General features: G+C 44.0%; 3 protein-coding genes across 4 annotated transcripts; 1 reads left to right on the top strand and 2 right to left on the bottom strand.

Moving 5' to 3' along the window:
- Nucleotides 1–942: 942 nt before the first annotated feature.
- Nucleotides 943–3,441, top strand: LOC125554180 (putative vesicle-associated membrane protein 726). The gene is made up of 5 exons (XM_048717775.1): nt 943–1,272; nt 2,197–2,338; nt 2,529–2,649; nt 2,748–2,810; nt 2,907–3,441. Exons 1-5 carry the CDS (start codon nt 1,077–1,079, stop codon nt 3,051–3,053), a joined length of 669 nt encoding a protein of 222 aa, XP_048573732.1. The 5' UTR covers nt 943–1,076; the 3' UTR covers nt 3,054–3,441.
- A 1,914-nt stretch (nt 3,442–5,355) lies between these two features.
- On the bottom strand, nt 5,356–8,652 carry LOC125552747 (protein SULFUR DEFICIENCY-INDUCED 2-like). The gene is made up of 2 exons (XM_048716419.1): nt 8,255–8,652; nt 5,356–6,399 (listed from the first exon to the last, which is right to left on the bottom strand). The coding sequence occupies exons 1-2, from the start codon at nt 8,387–8,389 to the stop codon at nt 5,584–5,586; spliced, it is 951 nt and encodes a 316-aa protein (XP_048572376.1). The 5' UTR covers nt 8,390–8,652; the 3' UTR covers nt 5,356–5,583.
- A 5,198-nt stretch (nt 8,653–13,850) lies between these two features.
- On the bottom strand, nt 13,851–17,624 carry LOC125552746 (TATA-binding protein-associated factor 2N-like). 2 transcript variants are annotated; one of them, XM_048716418.1, is made up of 8 exons: nt 17,380–17,624; nt 15,998–16,078; nt 15,834–15,922; nt 15,674–15,748; nt 15,474–15,565; nt 15,104–15,394; nt 14,803–14,880; nt 13,851–14,221 (listed from the first exon to the last, which is right to left on the bottom strand). In XM_048716418.1, the coding sequence occupies exons 1-8, from the start codon at nt 17,503–17,505 to the stop codon at nt 14,100–14,102; spliced, it is 954 nt and encodes a 317-aa protein (XP_048572375.1). In that variant the 5' UTR covers nt 17,506–17,624; the 3' UTR covers nt 13,851–14,099. The 2 variants fall into 2 exon arrangements, with proteins under 2 accessions (XP_048572375.1, XP_048572374.1); XM_048716417.1 differs by having other exon boundaries at nt 15,465–15,565; nt 17,380–17,623.
- Nucleotides 17,625–18,370: the final 746 nt, after the last annotated feature.

The raw sequence follows: 18,370 nt of genomic DNA, 5'->3' as shown, positions 1-18,370 counted from the left end.
CGCGTTGCCGCCGTCGAGCAGGCTGGCACCTGGACGATCTCGCCATGGGCAAACTCAGACTGGCATATGTCGCAGCCTGCATGGACGAACGGGCACTGCTGTTCTGCTTGTGGGCCCATGAGGCGGCGGCGTAAGTGGCAACCGGGAGCGTGATGAGACTGGCAGCGCGCAACCTTTCCAGGCTCTCACTTTTTTTTGTAGTGAATACCATAATACCACACCATATTGGCAGGAAACCATCTAAAACAGCACGAGGGACTAAACTTATCCGGTTTTAAAAGTAGAGGGACAACGTTTTGCTGGTTTTAGAGTTAAGGGACCACTTCTCTACTTTCAAAAGAGTTAAGGGACAGAAAATATACTTTTCCCTTCTTTTTACTCCGCATATAAGATTTGGTCAAAGTCAAACTGCACAAAGTTTGATCAAATTTATATAAAAATATATGAACATCTACAATACTAAAAACTATATAATATGAACATACATTTCGTGGTGCATCTGATAATATTGATTTCATATTATGAATATTTATATTTTTTAATATAAAGTTAGTCAAACTTTACAAAGCTTGACTTTGACCAAACCTTATATGCGGACTAAAAAGAAACGGAGGGAGTATCTCCGAGAGCTGGGCCGACACATTATTTTGAAATTGACGAAGTCGCCACTTCGTAGTCGATGAAAACGTCTCCTTTTACTGAATGCATATCGTCAAAAGACCTAAAATGAATCCAAAAGAATGCGAGCACCAATATCAAGTCGTCGAAGTACTAAAGTAAGTAAAAGAAGTTAAGAAAGTGAAAATGATGTGCAACAAGGAGGCTTGCTGCGGATGTGTATGGTCTAAAGAAACTCAGCACATTTGCTTTGCAAAATAAATACAAAAACCAGCAAAAGCACCACAAGATCTAAATTTAGCTTGTGTAGCGGGACGACCACAATTCCCCGCCACCCCTTCCGATCTCCTAACGCTCCCGCTCCCACCGTCCCCGCGCGCTCTCCCACCACTCGCCACCCCGATCCTCCTCCTCCTCCGCCCCTCCCCTCCTCCGTCCAGGCGCCGGCGGCCGGAGAGATGGGGCCTCCTCCGAAGAAGCTGGTCTACAGCTTCGTGGGGCGCGGCACCACGGTGCTGGCCGACCACGCCGAGGCCTCCGGCAACTTCGCCTCCGTCGCTGCCCAGTGCCTCCAGAAGCTCCCGCCCAACAACAACCGGCTCAGCTACAACTGCGACGGCCACACCTTCAACTACCACATCCACGATGGATTCAGTAATGCCCCACTCCCCAACCCGCCTGATCCGTCGTCTTCCCATCGAGTTGTATGATTCGTGCGTGCGTTCACGTGTTCTCGATCGCTGGTTGCGCTGGCGATCTGGCATTGGCTTGATTGCTGACCTTCTCGGTTTAATAGGTTACATGTCTTCAGCAATGTTCACATTTCTCATGGACATGGTGAATTGGGGGTGGAGAATCAATACAACTTTGTTGGCTTGATGCTTGCTAGGTGAACTGGCTTTGTCAAGATCTAGGCAAATCTAAGTGTGCCTCTACATAATTTGAAACCATCAAGGCATTTCTTTCGCAGAAGGCAACAAATGCCGGAGACCTCCTTTTCTTGTTTGGTACCCCCTCCGTCCCATTTTTGCAAAACAGTCTTACATTGTGAGACGGAGGGAGTACTTTGATCCGAATGGATTTTCATTCTTGTTATGTACTTATGGATAGCATGATGATGGAAAATGTGATACCTGACTTGCTTGCCTTGTCTGATTTGATAAATGTGGTTTTCATGTTTTTGGTTGAGGACATGGTTATCATGATAATGTTGCGATGAGTAGGGTGGTTACTGCCGTGCGGTAATTTTTTTCAGTGTCGTGTCATTGTCTATAACAATTTTAGACACTTTTTTCCTTGACATAGTGTATGGGGTCCTCTTTGAAGCCATTTATATTGGAATCGCACACGAGAAATTAAAATTTCACCAAATTCGCATACATCAGTTTTTCAGAATGACGTGTATCCCTGTAAAGTATTCTGATACTTTAGAAGTATTATCTTCCTATTGATAACTCACTGCATTCTGTTTTGGCTTTGTTGTTCAATAGTAGAGATAAAATTGTAAGTGTAGGACACTTATGTAAGAGTCAAGCAGATTCAGTCAGTTTTTTATGTAACCGTGCATTTGATTTTCAGCATATTGTGTTGTTGCTACCGAGTCTGCTGGTCGGCAACTTCCAATCGGCTTCATTGAGAGGGTTAAGGAGGATTTCGCCAAGAAATACAGCGGAGGAAAAGCCAAAACTGCTGGTCCCAATAGCCTCAAACGAGAATTTGGGTACTTCCCGTGATATCTGTGCACACATATTTCGAAATTCCAGCAAGTCTCATCTTATCATATAATGTGAATGTGAATACCGAATCATTACAATACATGGGTGCTAGCTACTTTATATGAGCATGCATGGTTCAGAAATAAATAAATATAAACAGTGTGAGTTACTATTACAGTGGATGTCTTTTTCCAGGCCTAAGCTTAAAGAACACATGAAGTATTGTGACCTGCATCCTGAGGAAATTGACAAGCTTGCAAAAGTGAAGGCTCAGGTTTCAGAGGTGAAGGGAGTGATGATGCAAAACATTGAAAAGGTGCATGTCAATTCTACTTTCAGTCTGATAGTGATCCCTATCGGGGCATTTCTGAAGCTTCGGCGTGTTTACTTTTTTCCTTACAACCTGTACATCAGGTACTAGATCGTGGTGAGAAAATCGAACTGCTTGTCGATAAGACCGAGGATCTCCGCTCACAGGTATCATATACTCATACGCACCTCGATTCGATCTTTTCTTTCCTCTGTCACCATCCTCGGTGCATGACATATCTGGTCATATTTGCCTGCCTGCAGGCACAAGATTTCAAGAAGCAAGGAACAAAGATACGGCAGAAGATGTGGTGGGAGAACATGAAGATAAAGCTCATCGCTTTTGGCATCATTGTCTTGCTGATCCTCTGCATCATCTTGACAGTTTGCCGCGACTTCAGATGCTGGTGATGTGACTGGAGAGTGCACTGCTCACCTCACCCCACTGTTTTAACTACTGCTATAGCCTTCAGTTTGACGTCGCATTGTCGAAGAGAAGAAAGAAATGCAGGAAAGGAAATAAGGGGGAAATTAAAGGGCATGCTGCTACAACATATGTAGAGAGCGCTGTTTCCGAGAAAACAATCACATAGAGAGTGCAATCACCATCAACAGCGTCGTGATGCTAGAATATGTCAGTGTTATTATAGTTTCCGCTGATCGCATTCTTTAATTTAGTTATATATATCTAGGTCCCAAGGCTCGCAATATATAAGAGTCAATGCCCAAATATTTATTTTGCATTGTTGTAATTCAGATGAGGTACTTTTACTGCAATTCCGTACGGCGATTTGATATTCCTGAAATATGCTTCTGTGTTCATGGCTCTTGAACAAGCTTAGAGCATCTTACCTTTTTTAGGGAGCTGCATTAGAATATCTTAACACTATCCATAGACTTCCTTGGTCCAACATACACTGAACTCTCCTTGTGAAATTACTGTCATTTCGCCGCAATCCTAGGTCGACACCACCTTTGGTGCCTGTGTAGGGTCGCTGGAGTGTGGTGGCTCCATGGAGTATGGGATTTTCAAAGTTAATTCAAAAGGCAAATTCATAGGTTTCTGAAAAGGTTGAAATTTTATTCTCCAAAAAAAGAAGTTGAAATTTTAACCCACATTTGCATATAGATGTTCTCTACATATCTTTACAGTTATGTTTTAATTTTTAAGATAAAACAAATGTGGTTCTATGATAGTATATCCATTATAGAACCATTTATTTGTTTTCGTTCTGGTCTTACCTACAAATAAAAATATTTCTTCGTAAATGTTTTCAGGCGCCCAAAGAGCACATATATGTATTTGTGAAAAAAAAGAATTTTTAACTCCAAGTTTGTTCAAAAAAAGGGCAAAGCTATGGGTTGACCGGGCAGAAATAAATCCACATCGTCCAATTAGACCTAAGATCGTGATCTTCAGCGCAATTGACATTCCAGCATATCCCACCCCCTCCCTCTTCCCCCCGCGCAACATTTGTTATGTATGTTTGCAACATCGCCGCATCATTTTACTCGTGATATGAATAAGAGTATCTACAACCGAACCGCTCATATCCTCCCCAAGCGTCCGGGCCAGGTCACTGCACAGACAAGAGAGAGAAAGAGAAAAGGCACCCGATCACCCTCCCCTCATGTTGTCCTCACGTATTTGGGTTTTCCGCAAATCCCCATAAACAATTCATATATGGGGAGGATATGGGGATGTACGGGTGTGTCTGGACAGTTCTCCACGTAGGATGCGGCCCACCCCGGATCACATTTTCTCTTTCTATATTCTTTCTTCCCTCTCTCTCTCTCTCTCCACCAATCACATGCCAACCGGATAATTTGGTGACATGGTTGCATGCACGCACAAATGGTGGTCTGAAACAAAACAAATTCGGACACTGACCGGATGCGTCCGCGGACGTTTGAGAGACCAAATTTGCCAATTATGGCTGTAGATACCCTAACAGGGTAAAAGAATGTCACGTCATTTGAAACACACCCAAGCAACACATTCTTATGTGTATGCAACAAATCTCCATTGGCTGAAGCAAAATCCCTGAAAAGAATTGTCGCCAAATGCATCATGTAAACCAATGTTTGTAGCACGTGAAAACAGTTGTATCGTGAAAAGCAAACATTTGTAGCAATATCACAACATGTTGATCGTATGTTTGCAACAAAATGTATATGGGCAACATCGAAAAAGGTGCAAAATCACTAACCTTGCACCGTCAACATTTGGGTCCCTCGTCTCACCGCCTTGAGATTGCAGTGGAAAATATGGCTTGTCGGAACATCGCTATTGCCAAATCTGGTGAGTAAACTCATTCCCCCTCACCCCTCCATCGCACTTGATTGAGCTGGAGAAAACATCTGGATCCAAGCTCCAACTTGACTTTCGATTTGAGAAATGATGAGAGGAGGGGGAGTCACCTAGCGCCGTCCATGGTGGTCGTGAACTAGCGATATGAGCCACTGGCCTGCAGGGGGATCCCATGGGAGAGGAGGAACTCATGAGAGAGGGGTTGGAGAAAAGAGACATTATCCGGGAGAGAAGAAAAGAGAATGTTGTACAAAAGAAGGAAGTTGTCTGAGGCACTATACCCGCATGACATGCCAGCATGGATGATTGGGTCGGGTGAATAGAATCATTTACCAAAAATATATTGGTAGTATATATATATGTACATATACACTGAAATTGTTGTACACATGAAACCGCCAAAAAGAACTTGTACACTGCACATGCAACACATCTACATACATGAGCACCAACATAGAACATACTGTATGTCACATTGATTAACACGTACGCTTCACACTATTCTGATCAAGCTACTGCAGTACTGCACACACACACACACAACTTCTATTGAGTTCTCACGAGCTTCACACTATTCTGATCAAGCTACTGCACACTCACAGCTTCTATTGAGTTCTCATGAGCTTCTAGCTAGCAAGCCATCTGCTCCCTGCCGAAGGGTGTGATCTCCTCGAACACGGGCAGCCTCCGGTGGCTCTTCCGGTACGGCGCGGCCCACTGCCTGGCCACCATGTCCAGAAGCTCCGCCATCTCGTCGGCCTCGGCGCCGTCCTCCTCCCCGGCCTCCTTCTCGCCGCCGCCGCCTGTCTCCGCCCTGATCCGCTCCAGCAGCTCCTCCGCCTTCCTGACGACCTTCCCGCCGCCGTGCTCCCTCTCCCTCCCGTCGCGGAACGCGCCGGCGACCACGTCGGCGAGCACCCCCTCGGCGTCCCCCAGCCGGCCCTGCTCCATGAGGCACAGCGCGAGGTTGCAGGCCTTGTTGGCGTCGGGCTCCACCATCTGCGCCTTGCGGTACACGGCCTCGGCCGCCATGAAGTTGCGCTGCTGCATGTAGGCCCAGGCGAGGTTGCCCAGCACCCGGGACGTCTCCTGCTGGACGGAGACGTGGATCTTGCGGCCGTGGGAGCGGGCGCGCTTGGTGGCCTTGCCGGCGGGGAATGCCTGGCCGTGGTAGATCCGGCGGAGCTTGTGCTTGAGCAGCTCGATCTCCTCCTTGGTGCGCCCGCTGGCCTTGTAGAGGTCGAGCAGGATGTTGTCCAGGGACTCCTGCGACTGCTTCCCCGGGCAGAGGTGGCGCAGCGACCGGATGGCGTCCACGGCGTCGTCCAGGTAGCCGCGCTGCTTCATCACCACCGCCATGTCCTTGAGCGCGCTGTCCACCTTGTCCCCCGTCTCGATCGCCTTCCAGAACCACGCGATCGACGCGTCCAGGTCCTTCTCCACTAGCTGATGAACCAATTTATTCGAAATAGTCGTCAATTATAGATCATTTTCCGCTCATGTACAAGTCCATACTTATTTGTTAAACCCTCCAGTCACAGAATTTTGTTACTGTAAGTGTAACTTCAAAATTTTGACTTTGGATAAACAAACTGCGCCTTCTAAATCCTACCGAAGGGAGTGATTATTTCTCGTTACATGGAACCTTGTACTTAGTTTATGATCTGATGAAATCGGCGCTTGCATGCTTGAAGAATGACGAAAAGTGATCACTAGCTAAATGTTAGGACATCTCTTTTGCCGTACTTTTGTTTCAAATGGAACATCACTTCCTTTTGGTCGGATCCATTGCTCCGCCCCATGTATATACGAGGACTGGCTACTAATCATAAACGCAGATTTAAGACAATGCTTGTGCCCATTGCTCTATGTTTGGCCCATGTGGTCGTTTAGAAATGATGTTGTTCTTAAGGATCAACGGGCAGGCGATCTTCTATATGTACGGGTCGTTCTCTTCTCCTCCACCAGAGGCGGCGGACTATTTACCCTCTTTCCCGGTGAGACCACGGGTACCCTCTCCCCCCGTCTGTCATTCCGGCGACGTGAGGGGGCAGTGACCCTTGGTCTTCGGTCCGGTGGTAGTAGGGTTAGGAATAAGTTAGGTTTTGTCTCCAGTCAGGGGTGGTGAGATGTTATGGCGTCATCGGCATGGAATAAGGTCTTGTCGTCTCGCCCGGGAGTGCTTCTTCATATCATTGATTCATGATTTTATAGAATGTGACACCCCCATCTTTATCTTTAGATGAAAAATATGTGTGATTCTATGCTAGCACACTGGATCATTTTATCTCTGGATCCGCCCCTGGTGTGTGAATCTAGTTCTTCAGGTCTGGTTTTTTTTTCACCAATAGGTTTGCCTCGGTGATGCTACAATGCGGATCGGATAACATGGCCGTGCATCTTGATCCTTCATCTCCAGTTCTGACCGGCAAAGGTTGACCAGTCTCGGCCTTGTTTGGGAGTGAGTGAGATTTGTGTCTGGCAGGAACTGGGGCTATAGGCCCTCTCCAGTGTTTTCCTCTCCGATGCAACGATTTGCTCTGTAGATCATGGCCGTTGGCGTTTTTCGGTCTACATCGACCACTGTATGGCCACTACTTCTACAAGATCATGAGTTTAAACAAGTTTGTTCCGTTGAGACGGATGCCAGAGATGACAATGAGCTTTGCTCACAGCATGCTATCGGTGGATACAGGATGAAGAAGTATTTTTTTTATTTATAAGGGTGCTTTTGTAATGATATATTCTACTACTTAATATATGGCCTTTGCCTTTTCGTACAAAAACTAAAAAGAGAAATTTGTTGTTTTCTCATTTCCTTGAAATGCTTTGCCACTCCACCTTGTGATGTAGATGCTGGAAGAGCTACTCTGGGTGCAGAAACCGTCTTGCGTGACGATTCTGAACTACTCTAAACAAAGCAGTGTGGCCACCAGCCCACCACCAGCATGTACTAAGACGGGGTATATTGAATGAAATCTAACCAACTACTCCGTACTACTTCTACCTCCGTTTATAAATATAAAACGTTTTGGCAATTTAAATTGAACTTTTTTTTACAGGTAGCAATTTAAATTGAACTACCAAAACGTCTTATATTTAGGAAGTAGAGGTTGTACTATGTTGCAACTTCTAACTGAATAGTCTAACTATAAGTAGCACTTCAATCCCATTACAGCCAATTAACAAAGTGTTTTCGAGGTGAGATAGATTCGATCCTTCCGGCCCGGAGGCCACCATTCACATCCCTCATCGTCCAGAAAATGAATAGGAGTAGTACATAGCTAGTGCTTGGGTTTACCTGGTAGTGCTTGGCCCGTGCATACGGCCCGCCGCCGGAGGGGATCTTGAGCGCGACGTGCACCGCCGCTGCCGCTGCCGCCATCGCCGGCGCCCCCGTGCTCGGCGCCGGCTGAGCCAATCCGGCCTGAACCATGTCGACCTCCGCCTAGAAGTAGCTATAACTCTTTTTTTTCTCTCTCTTAAAGGAGCTAGCTAGATACCTAATGATTTGCTTCCGTCGATGGCGCTCGCCGCTGATTCCTTTTCCGGCGGGAATCGATACCGTACGGCCGAGTCAGTCACGGTGTCGAGGCTGGCGGGGGAGCTGTCGCTGTAATATATAGCCCAGACGGCCGATCGGATGAATCTGGCCGACCGAACGACGCACCTGGACGGGGATGCATCCAGATTCGGTGGTGAATGGTTCAGTGGACTCGTTGGATGGAGCCTGCTTAGTCGGGCATGTTCATCCGACAGCGTCCAGTAGCTGGCGCCTGATGATGGACAAAATCGGCCCCCTTCTCGTTAGCGTGACGGCACACGTGGCACTCACCAGGTTGGGTTATGGATGGCGCATCTGCACGTCAAAACTATTCCTCCCTTTGATTCATATTAGTTGTTGCTGAATTAATGTATCTAGATATTATTTTAGGATGTATCTAGATATTATTTTAGTGCTAGATACATTCGTTTTAGACGATAATTAATATGGATAGGATGAAGTACAGCTTTCAGGGCACACGTAGATATATTATCTTAAGTTCGCCATGTAATCTAGAGATGACAATAAAAATAATATATTATAGGTTATTTTTCAATGTTATCTTCAATAACAAGATACACATAAATATGTAGTGAGAGATATTACAGCTAAGAGATCATTTCTTAATTAAGAGAAGGCAGTCATTTTCTTCATGTTTCTGTCTCCTCCACTTCTGTATTCAGCTTACGCGGCACTCTTATAATAGCATTATTGTATATACCCTCATTGTGTCAAATTCATGGTTATTTACCAGCCAACCAATATTTTTCTTTGTAAGGAAGCTCGCCTTTTCTTTCTAATTACCAGTTCTTTTGGTAGCTTAAAAAATAAGCCGTCTTCTCCTTAGCTTTTTTCATAAGCCGCCTCTCTTATTCATTAGGACTTCTAAACTAGCTACGGAATAAATAATTTAGAAGTCTCATAAAATATTAGGGGTGGCTTATTTTTTAAGCCGGGAAGAGACAACTTATTTTTTAAGCCGCCCAAAAGAACTAGCCCTAAACTGTCGGCTTGACTCACATTTGATCTTTATTTAAACTGTTTCTGAATCTACAACTGCAATACCCCCCAAAAAATGAAGATATTTTTTCTTATAAACTCGATAAAAAAAATTATGAAGTTGACTTATGAAAAAAATATGTGCACTATATAATGGAACATAAGGGGCATTTTGCTAGTAGCGTTCCAAACGATGTTACACTTGGGATGCTTAAACTTTATTGTGGACATGGTGACGCCAACGATGAAGAGATATCACTTCTTCAGACGCACCGGGATGAAAAGATGACTACGTTTGAGCACTGCAAATATGAAAAGAAAAACATAATTTTGCGGAGAGGGTGAAAGAAAGGAAGGTAGTCGCATGAATTTGGTGCATTGAATGAGGACGTCTCCTTGTCTATATGCTTGCAACCCACACATTTGTGAACATCATGATAAACGACCATTGAGCCGCTAGAGTCGACCACTAAATTGAGAACTGTATTATCCCCAGTGACTGATTGGCGATTTAATCAAAATTCAACTCCTTAAACGCATTCTTGCATGATAATTAGTAGGATCGCCTCTATTGTAGAGGTAGATGTGCTACACATCTACTCCCTTCGTTTCTAAATATAAATCCTTTTAAAGATTTCAATATAGACTACATACGGATGTATATGGACATACTTTAGAGGGTAGATTCACTTATTGTGCTCCCTATGTAGTATTTTGCTCCGTATATAGTTTATATTAAAATCTCTAAAAAGACTTATATTTAGAAACGGAGGGAGTACTACATATTACGCAAGTAGTACTGCTACTAACACAAGCGATAAAACTTTTAGAGAAAGAAAGCTTATAACCCGATTTTATAAATAAAGCGCTTAACAAAGCAGAGGTAACAAATTAGTCTGGGATGTTGTCTTACAACAGGACATACATATCATGAAAGAAAAAGATAAAACGAATGATACAGATTGTCGGAATGGGACAGGGTTGCAAAAATGTCCCAAAGGTAGGAGGAGGATTGCTCTGTTGCTCCTGCTCGAAGCGCCTTCACTTGTGCTCCCATGCCGTAAATGAGGGAGTCCAAGTATTCCATGTCCTTCCCGCTCAACAGTCGCAAATAGACGGTGACTTTTTTAAAAGCATTAGCAGTGTTAGAGCTTTGTTCCTAGTATTGCAGAGGGCCCACATTATCATGGCGAACTCCAGTCAAATGAGGGGCTGTTATTGCCCAAAAATGCCTTGAATGAGCTTATGAGCATGGAAGATTTGGCAAAGGACGAGGGTGCTCACCTACACGGTACACGCTAGTGTATCCCATATAAAACTGCAAAAATTGTGCCATCACACAAGAGAATAAAATGTGATACTAATCCTAGGTTGATTACGAATGATGCATAATCTGTCTCTTCCTGAGGCCATGGCGCTTTTGGACTTGGTCGGCAATTGGTAGCTTACCTCAGATCAGTTGCCATAGATAGATTTTGATTTTAACGGGCACTCCAAGATCTCCACGGCTCCATGATTTCAAGCATACTTGGCCCTTGAGAGGGGTATAGGGAGTGATTGAAGAATTGCATGGACCTCTTCAAGGTCGAGGACATGAAGAGTCCTCCCCCTTCCTGGAGGCAAACTCGGTGGAGCCGAGAAAACAGGCATCCATTGGTCAACCTCATGTGGGCCTAGTAAACGATTGAATGGAGGGCACTTGATCAAAAAACCTGCAGGTAAGTATTTTCTAAATAATTGCGATGAAGAACCAATCAATGATTGGGTGGTTAGGAGGTCAGTGATATCCTCAATCCACCAGAGATCAAACCCCGGGTTTGACGGTTTGATGTCTCATTAATGCGGATTATTCTCTCAGTGGGAGGCGAGTATCTCTCGACAGCGAGACACCCGTGGTGACTTCGTCAATATTCAAGCTCCGCAACTTCAACTCGGTTTTCAGCAGGTGTGTGGTGGTGACAGTGTGTGCGTCTATGTTGTAATCGGAGTTTCTGGGGAACATTTTTTGATGATGTGCTCCGCAGAGAAATCCTTAGGATTAGTAATAATTTGAATTTGTTTCATACTTAGGCTCAATCATGGTTAGATAGTTGAAACAATCTAAAAATGCGGAACTAAGAAAAAGTGCAGAACTAATACGTCATAAATTATGGAATTCTTAACAAAGAACAACATATGAATCTGTAAAATTGACTATGTGCTCTACATGCAAGTTGCAGAAATTTGATGAGATCAGGATTCTTTCTAGGAAATGACAAAAAAAGGTTTCGGAAATGTTAGCTGACGATCATTCGCCAGTGGTCCTATCCCAGTGAAAGCTCCCTCTTCAGTCTTCCGTCGGTTTCGTTGCACAAACCTTGGCGAAGGAGATAGGAGACACATCATATTTTTAACTCGTTCGCTGTGATACAAAACCCGACGAACATTATCCCATTCAAAACAATACCGCCCACTGCATTGGTTAGTGTCGTGAGACATGGGCTCGAATCCTGGCCCCTCCTTGTTTTTCTCCTTTTTCTAGTAGATGACAAAATATGTTTTTTTTCTTAGGTACAAGCATTTCTTTTCTAAAAAATGCATGGCAGCTTTTATAATTTTTCAAAATTTCTCACATGGAAAATTTGAACATTTTTTCTAATGTTCACCAGTCAAGTTTGTTTTTGTACAAGATAGTTTAATTATTAATAGCATGCCATTTTTATTATTAAGATGATGGCTTTGTATTATTAAGAGCATGGCAAACTTTTAGAATTTTTTTTACTGTGGCATGGCATTTTGTATTGGTACATGGCAAAAACAAAGAACAAATGTTCTCGCAAACATGGCATTTTTCTGCACAGTGACATGGCATAAAACATCTCATGAACAAAATTCATTAAAAAAAAGTATGTCACTCGCAATTTTTTGAAAACTTTTTGTGGAGTAATTTTTTTTTGGGGGGATGGCAATTATCTAGAGTAAAATTCATTTTAGCTGCTGTTTTTATAATATGGCAAAAGGTTTGGACTTTTTTTGGAAAATAGTGATCAGGCTGGGAAGAGTACTATACTGGCCCAGTTATTGCCTCCTCACTGAGAAAAGGCCGAAATAGTGATCGAACCGCCCAGGGAGAACTATCCGTTCGCTGGTGGCTCCTCCCTGAGAAACGGCTGCCAGTTATTAAGTTTATGTAAAGCACTAGTGCAAATTTCCACATCTCACTAATCTTATATAAAATTGAAGTGTACAAATTTGTTCTAAAAAATGGTGAGCTCACATAGAAAATTTATTATGAATTGAAGTCCTACAAAAATTATCAAATTTCAATCCAAACAGACCCCTCAAACTAGATTCAGGAATCACTTGAAGGGTTGGGCGCCCTTTGCTACGTCGTTGGTGTTGTTGAGATTGTGAAGAAAAAAAATACTCATTTTGTTTTAAAATATAGATCTATTACTTTTTATAAAAGTCCAACCTCTTTAAGTTTGATCAAATTTATGAAGAATTATATCAAAATTTGTAATATCAAAATTGGTGTTATTATATTCATAATGAAATGAATTTTCATAATTTTTTGGCTTAATGTTGGGGTGTTGATATTTTTGGCTCTAAACTTGATCAAAGTTAAAGAAAATTGACTTTCCAAAAAACTAATACCCCTTCGCTTTTTTTTTGTCTAGATGGTAAGAGGGTGCACAGGGCAGATATGTTTTTCTAGCCGGTTGGTGTTGATTGATTTCAAAAATCGTTGGCCCAATCAAAATCGTAAACCAAATTCAAAATTGAATATCTCAATCAAATAAAAAAAGCTTCAAAATTAGGGAATATGATGAATTAATAAAATAACTAAATGAGAGAGCTTCTTGAGATATTATTGGTCCGGTCAAAATCAGATGACCAAGTTCTAAACTGAAGACCACAATAGTGTACAGTATCAAAGAATTGAATGAGAGCTTTGAGAAATTGTTGACTCGGTCAGGTGACCCAATTTCAATTAAACACCTTAATTGATTGTGAGGTTTTTTACCCAGATATGCCCCGTGGCCTTTCCCAAAAAAAATTATGTCCGGTGGAAGCGGTCAGGGTCTATCGTAGAGGGTCAAACTAGATTTCCAGCTGATTTTGCGAATTTGAGCAACCTGGATTGGGGCTATAGTTTTCACAGTACATAAGCTTCAGTTCTCTTCGCCCAGGTCAGTAAGCTACAAATCCTTACCCAGGCCAAACAATCTTTTTTATAGCATACTACTCCCTCCGTTTGGAATTACTTGTCTCGGAAATGGATGTATCTAGAATACATCTAGATACATCCATTTCCGAGACAAGTAATTCCGAACGGAGGGAGTAGATGGCAAGGAGCTAGGAAAGGCAAAGCTGGTAAACAGATGAACTACTATTCAAAACTGCACTCTTAGATACAGTAAAGGTGTCCCAGGAACAACATAACATGCTTGTCAAAATCCCACAGAATGGAAGCAATGGTACCGATACCATTGGCGATTATAGCTAAAAACTGGGAAGCCTAGTCGATGGTTCACAATGAAACAGCGCCAAGGTTCGGTTCCGATTCACAGAACGCGTACCTTCTGTCTCTCTTTTTTGCAACAATACAGCACTATGTGACCTAATAGTTCTCGTTCCCGCGCCCGCGGCCAGGGCCCATCCGACCACGGCCCCGCACGTAGCCCCTGCCGCCTGGGCCACCTGGGCCGCCTGCACCTCGGCCACCGCGCTCGTATCCTGGACCTGTGATGGACAGATTCCATGATTGATTGTTTAAAGGCTTATTATGCAAGAACAAGACAACCGAATCTGATACACAGTGCTGTATTGTTTAAAGACTTACTAAATCTATACAAGCAAGCTTCGAACCTTTTGAATTAATGCCCAGGATAGCGATCATTTAAACTGCATCTTTTCTCTAAAGCACATACAGTTATTGTTTCAATCATGGTTTCAAATACAAGTTCAGGCTTGGAAAATAATCACAGTACACATGCACATGGTCTAAATATATAACTTGAGATAAAACAGCAAGTGTGAAGAAATTATTCTTTGTTTATCAATATGTATAACTCATTTTCTGAATGTGTTTAAAGGGAAATCAGATTAGCACTGAAATCTTATTACTGGTGATTAAAACCCTGTTCTATCGTCACGAATACCATTCACTGAAGTTCTGCCATAATGGAGACATCAGTCAGCAGCAGAAATTATTGTTACTTAGATTTGTACCAAGATGAAGTAAATGCACAAGATAGGTGGGTACCAACAGAAAGTTCAATTCATGCCTAAATAGACTGTATGTTGCTGTGATTTGTACATACCACTGTATCCCCAGTTGCCTCTTCCTCGCCCACCGCCACCACGGCCTCTGTTCTGGTTGTAATTCCAGCCACCATTATCTGACAAGATAAAATGGTGAGAACACATAGTTGTGTATGTATAGTGTAACACCCCAACTTTTTGTAACGATCTTCAGGGAAGACCCAAAAAAGCATCCAAAAAAATCAACTGAAGCAGTCAAACACTAAACTCCACTTCTGTAAGGATTAGATTATCATAAATACTTCGCTGATGGGCAACCTTGAATAACAGTAAACAAAAAAAAATTATGATAGAACTTACCATATCCCCCATATCCACCTTGATCATAACCATAACCCCCTCCATAGCCACCTTGGTTTTGGCCATACCCTCCCTGATTGCCGTAACCTCCCTGGTTGCCATACCCACCTTGGTTGTGGCCGTAACCTCCATGATTGCCATACCCACCTTGGTTGTGGCCGTATCCTCCCTGGTTGCTATATCCACCATAACCTCCTTGGTTATTATCATACCCACCATAACCTCCACCATACCCTCCCCTACCACCCCAGCCCCTTCCTCTCCCTCTGCCTCTTCCACGTACATATGAATCTTCAATGCACATGGAACAAGTTAGCAATCAGTAACATAGACAAACTACATTTAGTGATTGTATGTTCACCTGTTTGACCTTGATTTTGTCTTGGCTGGTGCTGTTGTTGATACCGCTGAACTTGCTGGTACCTTGGTTTAAGTGGCTCTGCATGCAATGGAGCTTGATATCTACAAGATCACATAAAATTGTATATTACAGTACACATGAAATCAAGGTAGAGCATCCTAGATGCTTCAAAACAAATCATGGGAAGGAAAACATGTCAAACATAATACCCGGGTGAATTTGTGTCGAGCTCCTTAGGTGACAAGGAGATTGAGATCATTGAAACATGACGAGTCATCTCCAATCTGCAACAAGATGACATATATAAAAACACTAACAAAGAGGGTGATCCAAGGAATCAGCAAGCAATATAGTTTTGCAATACTTAACGGTACAAGGCCTTCCTCAATGGGTTCCCATACATCAGTAATACTGACTGAACTGATCGTTGTATCTTGATGCAACCCAGGGATCCTTTTCTGTGATTAGATGGAGCTAGTTAATTTTAAGGAGTCCAAATGATGGTATCAAAAGAGAGCTAAGAACAGACCAACCTTTATGATCTCGGTAATAGCCACTGTCTTGCTGATAGCTTGTCCCATGGCCTTCAACACAATTTCTTTCACCCTTTTTTCCTGATTTGAACAACTTATAAGGTTCACTGTATGCATACAGGTACATGTGATACGGGTGAGCTGTAATAGTTAGCTAAGTACAGATGGCACCACATATCACAGTAATAAACTATACACCCAGCAGAAGTGGTGTAGCAGGTCATGGTTGTAGAAGAACGGTGGAATTACCACATTGTTACATGATGCATCCTCCTTGATACAAAGAAGGATTGCATGGATGTGTGGCCCTTATAAGGATCAAGGTTGAGAACTTTAGACTGAGTGGCACGCCCCAACTTTGAAACAATTGTTACAAAATAAACAGACTCCGGGAAGTGGTGCGATATCGCACCTACAACAAAAGAGGGCTGTAACTTGTGGAAATGGCAATGACTAATAGCAAGTAGCATCCATGAAAATGCAAAACAGCAAAGCCTGCTGGCAGCATTACAGAAACAATATCAGTTAGGTGCATGCGAGGACCAGCAGGGAAACCAGTTTGACATTACAAAAGATAGACAGGGCAGGAAAGCCACTAATGTTCTGGCTTCAATCTCATTTCCTTTTAATGGCAGCAATTGGCTCCACGATGAAGGGCTCACACCAAGAGAATACAAGCCTTTGCCAACATGATTGAATCTGTTATATATCCAGACTGATGACTCATGTACCTACCAACTAAATTCGATAAGCTCAAGATTATTAAAGATTTCAGTGCATTCAGAGTAAACATCAACAAATGCCAATTTGCACTCGACAAAGGGACGCTGAATTTATTGTATTTCAGATAACAAGAGTATATCATACAGCCTGTAACATCAAAGAGCCCACGGAAGGCCCTTAAATCTTCAGATTAGCTAGAGCTTTGATGTGGCCCTGTCCAATTAGCATACCAAAACTACCACCTGTCATCCAAGATAAGCAAAAAACTACCTCCCTGTCCCTGATCACTCACCCCGGTAGGACAACATAATGCTATGTCCGCATTCCGTAAATCCATTACTCGCTAACTTAGATACTGCAGATATCCTTAACCAGATGGCATTCCTTTTTAAGACGGCATGGAAAATATCACACTGCAGCACCAAATCTCACAGAAAAAAAATGCAAGCAAAACAAGATATCATTGCCGTATATATCAGTGGCCGGCCGATAATCAACAGTCACGTTCGATGCTGTATGGGGTCAGGAAGAATATTCCGCCCAAATTTGCCATTTTAAGACGTGCCGCCACAAGATCTGACCGAGGATACGGCGCCTATTCGAGGCTGCCCCCTTGGGGCCTGAGCCGGTGGCTACGGGGGTGGCGGATGGTGCGGTACCTGGAGGAGGGAGGTGGCGTAGGTGACGTAGTTGCGGATGAGGCCCTGTGTGGTGATACGGATCTCGTTCTCGCTGATGGCGGCGGCCTCCGGCCGCGGCTTCTCGACCCGTTGGTACCGATCCATGGCTGGTTTCTCCGGCGGTGCTCCCGGCGGGCTGGCGGCGCGGCGGCGGCGTTGGTGTGTTGCGCTGCTGAAGGGGGGTGGGGAGGGGTAGTGGCGTGCTGGCAGTGAGAAAAACCCTAGAAATAGGGGAGATGGGAGTTAGGGTTTAACGGCATCCGTGGGTGGCGGCCGCACGGATGGATGGGCGATCTCGTGCCCGCAGGTACCTCTAGATTCGCACTTTTTGTTCTCTTTTTGTGACTTCCGAATATTGCTAAGATACTGTACGATCCGTATGAGCGAAATGTTTTTTTCACTGGCGTATGAGCGAAATATTAAGGGCCTCGCTGACCCTCAAATCTCGAAATATTAAAGGCATCTTCAATCCGGACTCTCAAACTTCCCGCAACCATCCGGACCGCGTTGTCTGGATCACGGAAGCCATCCAATATAGACCTGTGTCGGTTTGCGGAACAATCCGGACGTTTTTTTTTCGCAAACCGGAAACAAAAGTTGGGGAGGTTTGTGGGAGTCCGAACCGATCCTAAGCCCGCTTCTGACCGCCCTGACCCCCCCTCCCCCTCCCCGGCACACACTTTTCGCCCGCCGGCAACTGCCCGCATTCATGCCGCTGTAGAGCGCACCGCTCCGTATTGAAGGCGGCTCAGGGCGGACACAATCTCTCATTGCATCTGCCATGGAAACGGCGCGTCGCCCGAGGACACCGCCGCTGCACGCCCGGCTGAACACGCCTCCTCGCTGCATTCATACACCTCCATTAAACCCGCGTGGAAGCTGAGAAATCCACTTCGGCCACACGTCCGTTCATGAGCGGGCCGACATTAAACGCAACGCCGGCCGAGCTCCTTCTGTCCGCCCTCTATTT

Source organism: Triticum urartu, chromosome 4 (genome assembly GCF_003073215.2).
Source record: "Triticum urartu cultivar G1812 chromosome 4, Tu2.1, whole genome shotgun sequence".
NCBI lineage: Eukaryota > Viridiplantae > Streptophyta > Magnoliopsida > Poales > Poaceae > Triticum > Triticum urartu.
This window is presented reverse-complemented; position numbering and strand designations above follow the sequence as displayed.

Coding starts and splice junctions, on each gene's coding strand:
- LOC125554180 (XM_048717775.1), top strand. CDS start 1,077: ATGGGGCCTCCTCCGAAGAAGCTGGTCTACAGCTTCGTGGGGCGCGGC. Junction 1,273..2,196: donor CCACATCCACGATGGATTCA/GTAATGCCCCAC, acceptor TTTGATTTTCAG/CATATTGTGTTGTTGCTACC. Junction 2,650..2,747: donor TGATGCAAAACATTGAAAAG/GTGCATGTCAAT, acceptor CCTGTACATCAG/GTACTAGATCGTGGTGAGAA.
- LOC125552747 (XM_048716419.1), bottom strand. CDS start 8,389: ATGGTTCAGGCCGGATTGGCTCAGCCGGCGCCGAGCACGGGGGCGCCG. Junction 6,400..8,254: donor CACGGGCCAAGCACTACCAG/GTAAACCCAAGC, acceptor TTGGTTCATCAG/CTAGTGGAGAAGGACCTGGA.
- LOC125552746 (XM_048716417.1), bottom strand. CDS start 17,505: ATGGATCGGTACCAACGGGTCGAGAAGCCGCGGCCGGAGGCCGCCGCC. Junction 15,566..15,673: donor CTCGACACAAATTCACCCGG/GTATTATGTTTG, acceptor GTGATCTTGTAG/ATATCAAGCTCCATTGCATG. Junction 15,395..15,464: donor ACAAAATCAAGGTCAAACAG/GTGAACATACAA, acceptor TGTGCATTGAAG/ATTCATATGTACGTGGAAGA.